Source organism: Chiloscyllium plagiosum, chromosome 28 (genome assembly GCF_004010195.1).
Source record: "Chiloscyllium plagiosum isolate BGI_BamShark_2017 chromosome 28, ASM401019v2, whole genome shotgun sequence".
Classification (NCBI taxonomy): Eukaryota; Metazoa; Chordata; class Chondrichthyes; order Orectolobiformes; family Hemiscylliidae; genus Chiloscyllium; species Chiloscyllium plagiosum.
In genome coordinates this window covers 36,266,577-36,276,567 of record NC_057737.1, presented here as the reverse complement: position 1 = coordinate 36,276,567, position 9,991 = coordinate 36,266,577, and the positions used below count along the sequence as shown (strand labels likewise).

General features: G+C 44.5%; 1 protein-coding gene across 1 annotated transcript in view; it reads left to right on the top strand.

The window, feature by feature from the left end:
• The window catches only part of LOC122564226 (inactive peptidyl-prolyl cis-trans isomerase FKBP6-like), a 31,204-nt gene extending 26,611 nt beyond the window's left edge, over positions 1-4,593 (top strand). Inside the window, exons 6-7 of the mRNA XM_043718923.1 lie at positions 4,062-4,307; positions 4,456-4,593. Coding sequence (XP_043574858.1) covers positions 4,062-4,307; positions 4,456-4,593 — 384 coding nt within the window. The remainder of the gene's footprint in view (positions 1-4,061; positions 4,308-4,455) is intronic.
• Positions 4,594-9,991: the final 5,398 nt, after the last annotated feature.

The following is a 9,991-nucleotide window of genomic DNA, read 5'->3' as shown; positions in this document are numbered from 1 at the left end:
CTGAAAAAGTAGTCACTGAGGAATTTCTTCACTGACAAGTTTGAAGGTTTCTCCCCCTGGATTTGGTTATTTATCTATCACCTGGACCATGCAAATATTTGCAAGATCAGTACTTTAGTTTCAAAACTGACACCAAATCACAAGACCCACTGTCTCAATAGAATAATCCCCCAGCAGGCTTTAAATGTGTTCCTGCGTGACCTTTGTACATGTCACTATGACCTGATTGGACCCTGTCTGTTGGTACTGCCTGTTGTCAGTGTGACCTGATGGACCCTGTCTGTTGGTACTGCCTGTTGTCAATGTGACCTGATTGGACCCTGTCTGTTGGTACTGCCTGTAGTCAGTGTGACCTAATGGACCCTGTCTGTTGGTACTGCCTATTCTCAATGTGACCTGATGGACCCTGTCTGTTGGTACTGCCTGTTGTCAATGTGACCTGATGGACCCTGTCTGTTGGTACTGCCTATTGTCAATGTGACCTGATGGACCCTGTCTGTTGGTACTGCCTGTTGTCAGTGTGACCTGATTGGACCCTGTCTGTTGGTACTGCCTGTTGTCAGTGTGACCTGATGGACCCTGTCTGTTGGTACTGCCTGTTGTCAATGTGGTCAGTGTGACCTGATGGACCCTGGTCTGTTGGTACTGCCTGTTGTCAGTGTGACCTGATTGGACCCTGTCTGTTGGTACTGCCTGTTGTCAGTGTGACCTGATGGACCCTGGTCTGTTGGTACTGCCTGTTGTCAGTGTGACCTGATTGGACCCTGTCTGTTGGTACTGCCTGTTGTCAATGTGACCTGATGGACCCTGTCTGTTGGTACTGCCTGTTGTCAGTGTGACCTAATGGACCCTGTCTGTTGGTACTGTCTATTGTCAATGTGACCTGATAGACCCTGTCTGTTGGTACTGCCTGTTGTCAATATGACCTGATTGGACCCTGTCTGTTGGTACTGCCTGTTGTCAATATGACCTGATTGGACCCTGTCTGATGGTACTGTACTTGTGAAGGTGAGCTGTCCAGCTATAACATTATAGACTGAGTGATTTCCATTTCTGTCCCATTCCCAGTGGGCACTGAACACAGCCTTAGGGAAGGGCCAAGTAAACGGCACATTGACTACTCTGTTTTCTATCATAGACTTTACCCCATTCTTTGTAATCTGTCAAACCCTGAACCTGCTTCAATGCCCTGTAAAGACTATGTGTAGTCAGGCACAGCTTCTACTGCCTATGGCTTATCGCGTTTTCCTTGCCTCTCTGCCATAATACTGAGCTGGAGGGGCTGTGTTACCTACTCCTGCCCTTATCCGTAGATACATCTAGCTAAGGCTGCCTTGTCGTGTGGGTGTATTTGTTTCTGTCTGGTTCAGCTGCAATGATATGGATCTTATTTTGAATTCAAACTTTACCTGTTTGAGGTCTTTGACTGATTTGTTTACAGTTCCACACATTCGCAGCTCAGTTTGAGGTGGGGATAGTGGTATTATTCCACAATTCATCTGGGTTGAAGTTTTTTTTTCAACTTTAATCAATCCTTGAGCTCCACACGCACGGCAGGTGGCCCCAGACTGTTTGCATGGCTTGTAGGAGTCACTGTTCTGTCTGTGTCCTCCACCACTACCACAGACAGACAGACAGACCTATGTTCCATTTGTCACCACGTTTGCGTCCCTGTTCCCGATCATTATCAATCCAGCAGTCTAATTTGCCGATAATTCTAACTTCTCTAAACCTGACATGTGCCAGGTCTCTCTGGCTGAGCCTATGATTGATGATCTTGATGTTATGATTTGGAGATGCCGATGTTGGACTGCAGTGTAGACAAGGTTAAAAATCACACAACACCAGGTTATAGTCCAGCAGGTTTATTTGGAAGCACACTCGCTTTCGGAGCGCTGCTCCTTCATCAGGTGGTTGATGGTAGCCTTTGTCTGATTCCCCTGCCTCAGTCGCATGGTACTCTGACCTGGCATCACCGCCAGCACTGTACCCCACACAGTACTCCATTCTTCAGTGCTGGTTGCCACCAGTGGATTGAACAGATCCTTTTTTTTAATGGAAGCTGGTAGTTTCTGGATAAAGTGCAGGGTGTATTTCTGCCACTGCCTGCTGCCTCCAGGCCCCTGATCACCAATCATCATCTCAGCTTTTTTTGTGAATTTTCTAATCGCTTACAGGAGAGGTTCAGTTCGATAGCTGCACTGTGTAGCCTTCATTCACCCTGAAGATGGTGACTAACAACCAAGATAGCTGTTGAGGTCATTCTGGGAAAGTAGAAGGATTAGGTCAGCCATGGGTCTCTATCGTTTAAATCTTTCCAAAAGCTTTCTTAAGTTGCCGTTCTGTGCTCAGTGGTAACACACTCACCCCTGAGTCAGGAGGCCGTGGGTGAAAGCCATGCTTCGGATTCTTGAGAGCAGTACATTACTGTTTGGAATGCCATAAGGTGAAATATTAAACCGGAAATGGAAAAGATACCATGGCACTATTTGAGAAAGGGTAGTGAATCTTCCCCTGACTTCAGTTCACAAGTGCCTCACTGGCTATAATGTCCTTTACATTATACTCCTGCAACGATCAAGTTAATTTATTAACCCGAAAAGTAACAGATCAGGTGATACATGAATATAAATGTAACTCTAATGCCTCTCATTGTCTGATTACCTGTTAATGATGTTTCTAGGAGCAGGCAGGTAGTGTCAGATGGTTCAGGATGTTGTCTACTTAGTGTGAAAGTTAACAGCTCCTGCTGCACCTCCTATCAATGACACCTAACCCAGTCAGCACCATCGTCTCGTGCTGGATAAATGGGTTTCTTTCTTTCCAACTCCTATTCTTCTGTCCGAAACCTGACGTGCACAAAATGAAAAGTGTGAGCTTTTTGCTTCCTTTCAGCAGTGGTTAAATTCCTCACTGCCAAAGCAATTATTTCAAACTGTTGACAGTGGTATATTAATTGGTCACAGACTTGCCAGTCAGATACCGTTCCTGCCAATCTAGCCCCGGAATTCCTGCAAAAGGCAACAAACTGTTTTTGTTATCCTGCACACAGACGCGAGCTGAATAGCCACCTTCGAAGGAGTGGGTGAGAACTTCACTTCACATGCAAGTGGGTGGCAAGACTTTTAAACTTAATATCAAATATTACTCGAGGATATATAGTTAAATGCATGGTCTCTTCCTGTGTTACTTTTTGGTGTAGATGACTTTGGCAACATTGCATTCATTGTCCATCCCTAGTTACCCTTGACAAAGTGGTGGTGAGTTACTGTACAATCCATCTGGTGTAGGAGCATCTACAGTGATGTTAGAAACTGAGTTCCAGGATTCTGATCTGTTAACAGTGAGCGGTGGGGATATAGTTCCAAGTCAGGATGATGTGAGGCTTGGAGGGGAGCTTGTCAGTGAAGATGCTCTCGGGTATCTGCTCAACCTGTCGTTCTAGGTGGTAGAGGTCATGAGGAGAGGAACTTTGAGTTACTGCACTGCATCTTGTAGATAATACACACTGCGGGCAGTGTGTGTGGATGGGGCACCAGTCAGGCGGGCTGCTTTTTGTCCTGGATGGTGTTGGGTTTCTTGAACAGTGTTGGAGCTGCACTCAACCAGGCAACTGAAGAGTATTCCATCACACTCCTAACTTGCAAGCCTGGGTCATTTCAGTCCATGTTACCTGCCTCCCACCAGTCCTGTGGTAAGGCTTGCTTCTCTGTAGGAGGAGTTGTGAATGGATCTGAGAACTGAGTCAGACTCTGAGAAAGCCCCACTCCTCACTATAACAGTTGGCAGGATCATTAATGAAAGGGATGAAGGCGTTTCCTTCATATTCTCTCGCCATAAATCCAATTCACCTTTTCCTCATGGTCTGGTAACTGGCCTTGGTTTCTTCTTGAGGATTGTCAAGACATGTGGGTATTTGAATCATTTATTTATTATCACATCTATCTTGGAAGATACATTGAAAAGTGTTTTCTCGCCACAATCAGGCACCCTTTTCAGTTCCAAAAAGGATTTTTTTTAAAATTACTGATATAAGAGTTCACTTCTTGTTCAAACTGAAGTTTCAAGCAAGGCTGCAGAGCTCTGCAAAGTGCTCCGGGTTTCCAGAACTCCCCAATGATGCCACTGCCCCAGGAAATGCCAGCTCCGATGTCACCGCCACCTTGCCACCACTGCCAAGTGTCCGGGTTCTGGGCACCGTCACAGCCAGGAGTTCCCCCTCTCGGCTGCGCTGCCACCAAGAGTCGGGGCCCCTCTCCCTGGGCGACCAGGCTCCAGGCCTACTGCTGCTGTTGCCAAGAATCTTGGTCCTGCTCCTCGGATGCTGCCTGACCTGTTATGCTCTTCCAGCACCACACACTCTCAACCGTTACAATACAGCATCTTCAGTGCTCACTGTCTCCACGTCACCGATGCTGTAGCCACCGCCCCGTTAACACTGCTCCAATCTCAAAGATGAAGAAGAAAGGAGGAAGAGGAGGAAAAAAGGAAAAGTACATTGAGAAAACGATGCCACCGGCCTGGAGTGCACAGGCTCCAGTGAGCGCGGACACCACCTACCACCAACACCTTGGGAAAGGATCCAGCGTCTGATATATTGTTGAGTAAACTGCCTTCAATTATAGCTGGCTGTTAAACTGACCTCCTGTACCTGGTCATCAATGATGGGGCACTCATCCATGGAGCATAAATATGAAGCACGTTAGAACAAAGTGCTGACCAGTTGGGGATCGAGTGGAGGTATGAGAACTTGTACTTTGTCTTTAAAAAGTAACTTTCCAGATAATGTCATTTTCTTATTTTAAACTTTCCAGCTCCATCACTGTTCGACTAATTGGCTTTCATCTCCGAATGATTGTGAGATCCTTCATTAGTCTTTATGTGGGTTTGAGAATGAGCCTGTAATAATAAAACAAAATACTTCTAAAAATTATTGTAACCACAGTGATTGAAGTGTGCCTCTCAGGCCCACTGTACCGTAGCTGGGCAGCAGACTGCAACATCAGGTCTCATTCCTGGATTAAACACCACACAATGTGTAATTAAACAGGAGTGAGTGAATAGATAAGAACAATCCAATATCTATAAAGTTACACCATTCCCTTTAAAAGGCTCAAAGGCAATATTAATTTGGTATGCATTTAAAACTCTTTATGCACTGAATATTTTTCTCTGATAAGTACTCTTTGCCTTGGAGTCTGAGGTTGTGGGTTCGACTCCCAGCCCAGGACCTGAGCACAGGTGTAGGACGAATGATGCTCCACTGATCATTGATTCAGATGAGAAGTTCAACTGAGGCCTCAACCAACTTTAAAAGTGAATGTAAAACATTCTGCTGTGCTATTTTAAACAAAATCAGAAAAATCAATTATGGTCTGTTTGGTCTTTGTCTCATTGCTGTTAGTGGGAGCTTGCTGTACATAACTTGGCTATACCATTTCCCATGTTGTGAGGGAGATAATGATGGCAGTGTCACTGAGCTAACAATCCAGTCTATTCCTCTGGGGGCTACATGTCCAAATCCTACCCACTGTGAATGGTGGGATTTAAACTCCATTGACAAATCTGGAATTTCCATAACTGAACATGAATCTATCAATTGTTGCAAAAACCGATCTGATTCACTGATGTTCTTTATGGAAAAGGAAATCTGTCATACCTGGTCTGATGGACATGTGGTTCCAGAGCCCCAGCGAGCTGGTTGACTTTAAAGTGCCTTGCCAGTGATATTCGCATCTTATGGAAACATCAGTGACTGCATTTTGAAATGGCTTCTTGGGCTGTATAGCACTTTGGGGGATCCTGCATTCATCAAAGGTGCAAGTCTTTTTTTTTTGCTGCACTTCAGAGACAGCACTAACCTGACTGAACTCTCTCAAGTTTCAAGTGGTTCTCTCAACCCCGTCCTGTCCATTTTCCCACAACAGTTGTGAAGCCGAATAACCTGTAGCTGGCTGTCATACACTTGATCGATTCAGACAATGTATTCAGTTGAGTTAAAAATCACACAACACTAGGTTATAGTCCAACGGGTTTAATTGGAAGCACACCAGCTTTCGGAGCGACGCTCCTTCATCAGGTGATTGTGGAGGGTTCGATCGTAACACAGAATTTATAGCAAACATTTGCAGTCCGAATCATATTCAGTTGAAGACTGCCTTCAGGTCTATAGTTCAAAAAAACTGGTTTAAAGCATCCTTGTGACTTTAATGAGAGTTTAGGCCAAGACATGGAAGTTACTTGTAGCTGCCTTCTCTCCTAGTGTAGTGTGACTGAATTCAAAGGGTCAGCCGCCAAATGTAAACTTAATTCTTTGTTTCATTTGCCAACGATGAAATGACTCTGAGGTTGTCGACTGAGTGAATGACTGATCAAAGGGAGTTGGGCAAAAGGGGAGGCTCCCCTCAGGTCAGGGGCTGAAACAGATAACCTTGACTTGAATCCATTTCCAATCGAGCAACTATTAGCTTGCCAAGAAAACTATCTTCACATTACAGAGACGACTGTATCCTGGGTGCTGGTGGGACGAGCATTCATTTTGTCAGGGTGAACAGCACTGTCAATGATCAGAAACAGCCTTGTGCTGGCAGTGAGCTGAGCTTCGGGCTTTGGGTCAGCACTGTGGCTCAGTGGTTAGCACTGCAGCCTCACAGCACCAGGGTCCCAGGTTCGATTCCAGCCTCGGGCAACTGTCTGTGTGGAGTTTGCACATTCTCCCCGTGTCTGCGTGGGTTTCCTCCGAGTACTCCGCTTTCCTCCCACAGTCCAAAGATGTGCAGGTCAGGTGAATTGGCCATGCTAAATTGCCTGTAGTGTTAGATGCATTAGTCAGAGGGAAATGTGTCTGCGTGGGTTACTCTTCAGAGGGTCAGTGTGGACTGGTTGGGCCAAAGGGCCTGTTTCTACACTGTAGGGAATCTAATCTAATCTAATCTCTGGTCAAATCAAACAGCACTGTAATGGGACACCAGCAAGGTCCAAATATGGGGCAACTTACCAATCAAACAATAGAGTGTCTGTAAAATACCTCCCACAAGTAATCCTAACTGTTAAAGCCTTAATATTGTTGCTCCTTATCTGCTAAAAAGAAAGTCCTTTGGCTGTAATCTGGGCCTCCCCAATTAATTTGCCAAGGGAGCTTTTAATTGAGGCCTGGTCGACTTGATGTCACCAACCGCCTCAAAACTCTCAGATGCCCAAATTGGGGAAAGACTTTGACTGAGCTTGATGCATCGAAGAGCTAGAAGAAAGGGTATGTCTAAGATTTAATCATTAGAAGCCAAATCAAAAGGAATGCTAAGATAGGAGCATAAGTAGTGAATGAGAAGAAACAAATGAAAATGGTGCCCAGTTAGTTTTGCAGTAATAAAGCTCCTGCTGATACTTGAGCAGTTTTGAAATGTAGCAGGAGTTATACAGGCGTCAGTGTGAGCTTGATTCCCTCGATCTGTCAGCATGCTGTAGTTGGCATGTCTGTAATAACTTAGCATGTGTGAACGTTGGGATTTGTTGATTAGGATATCAGTTACAGACTGCAGTGGCGACTCGAGCGAGTGATTTCCACTGGGGGCGCTGTCCCTGAGTGCTGTCAGTACACACTGGAAACTGGAGAGCCTGTGATCTTCACACATCAGTGGAGAGAAAAACAGATCGCCCATAAATTCTGACCCTACTTGGTTTAAGCTGCAGTTTATCACTCCATCAAGTTGAATCCTGAAGCAGATTCTGTTCCATGGAGAAATATCTGAGGAATCTGTCTTATAGTTGACACGGTTTGAACATTTACAGCTGGAAGCTGGCGTGTAGGTCAATGCTGGCTAACTGGCAGATTATATAAGGCCCTTGTACGTGATAAATGACCAATTACATTTCCACACAAATGAGTAGACGTCTGCACTCCATCCACTGTGATTAGGCTTGGAGTATTTTCTCAGCCAAACTGCAAATTCTGCAACACTTGACAAGTATCAGAAAGCAAGTATTGAGTGGTGGGGTTAGTGCAGATCAGTCAGGGGTGGGAGTGTTTGAATAACGTGCTAAACATTATGGTGAGCTGCTGATCAAGATTGGGTGCTGGGATGACACATCTAGAATAAGTGAACCTACTTTGTTATGAATGTGATTTTATTTTCTGTGCAGCAATGCATGTTGTTGGGTGAGATTTGATTAAATGTAGATGCAGGTGCAGTGTAGCTGTCAGTGCCTGCTATGGATGCTCAAAGATCTGTTACTGCTGGTGTTGTAGATTAAACTGGCCTGGCCTGAGCACATCTTAGTCTTTGATTTTAGAAACAGCTACTTAAAGTTCAAGCTGATATGGCTGCAGATTTAAAGTTCTGACCATTTGGTTTAGCCAATGTACACAGTGTTTCTTCATTCTGTCTCCATGCTTGGAGGCACAAAGGCTGTCTTAAAGTTTGCTGTAAACTTGCTCGACATCCCTGAAGAGATGGGATCATCTGAAAGCCCTAAGTTGACTGTATCAGAAGGTAGCCCTCAGGCAAGATGGACATTAATATTTTAGAGGGCCAGCTGCTAAAGGTTGTCCACCCTCTGGGTCTAACCCAGAGGAAAGCCACCCAGTCCAGCTAGCTCCTCCATCCATTGTAACCTTCTCTCTGCCTGTCGCTGGACCATGGTTATGATCCCAAAGTGAAAACTGTCTTGATAGACCATAAGTTTTATTTTTCCAATTTGGTCAGTCACTGAACCTATTTGCTTTTAATAAAAGAACCTCAAAGTTTATATTGACAGGAATAGAATAAAATAATTGTGATACATAAAAGCACAATTTGGAAAGGTTCAATCCTTTTTCCGAACAACAATCTTTATGTTGATTTAACCCCCAAAAATTGTTACTTATATCTTCACTCTCAAATTCCTTACCCAACAAACAGGATTACAGATATAAAAATCACACAACACCAGGTTATAGTCCGACAGGTTTAATTGGAAGCACTAGCTTCCGGAGCATCAGGTGGTTGTCAAGATTACAGATGTTTCCTTTCAATTCACTAAACTTCTCAAACGTCCTCGATGTGATTCCCTTCAATACTGTCTGTCCTTGAGCCACATACATACTAGCTCGCGGAACTCCAAGGAAAGAAAAGGACAGGATATTTTTTCAGCCCTTCAGGCTGCTGAGACAGCTTCGACCCAACATTCCAGGCTGCCATGCAGTCGCTCAGAGTATCTGTACACAGCAAATGGTCTCTTATACTTTGCCATCTGGTTGTGTAAGTCACTGCTGTGCCCGGACCTCGCACTGAGGGGGAGAAAGATACTACGAGCTCTGTGGCTTAAACTACGTACCGACTCTGCTGGCCTGGACACTGCCACAAAGAGCCTGTCCTTCTGGTATTGATAGTTTCCTACGACCATGCCCTGCTCTGCATCCATCTCTCTAACCTTAAAGTAGCTTCCTGCTTTGGAAAAAAAAAGTTTGTGACCATTTTAAAACAAGCGTCACTTAAATGAAAACCAAATAGCTGTGTTTTTGAACATAAGTTTCCCCAATCATAAATTATGAACTTTCATTAAATGTTTGTGTTTTCACTTCCACTGAGAGGTTATTTCAGGTGTCGAACTCTGTTGTTTTTATTCCCCAGTTTCTACTTATTCAGTTTGAACTACAGACATTGTTTACCTTTAAACTGTTCTCAAGATTTCTCTCTTGTTTTTCCCTGTTTCACCTTCTATCTATACACCTCCTGGGGCCCCTCTTCATTCATCTGTGTTCAAAATTGGAGAATCCAATGTTCTCCTAACCTTTCTTTGTATCTCTGTTCTTCAAGTCAAGGACTCAGTCTTGTGGCTCTTCTGTTCTGGGAATTGGCGAAAGTGAATTCTCCCTCAGGGCTGATCACATTACTGGAGGTATTTCTGACCAGGTCAGTGTGCAGTATGAAGTTAAAAATCACACAACACCAGGTTATAGTCCAACAGGTTTAATAAGCACACTAGCTTTCGGAGCGACGCTCCTTCATCAGGT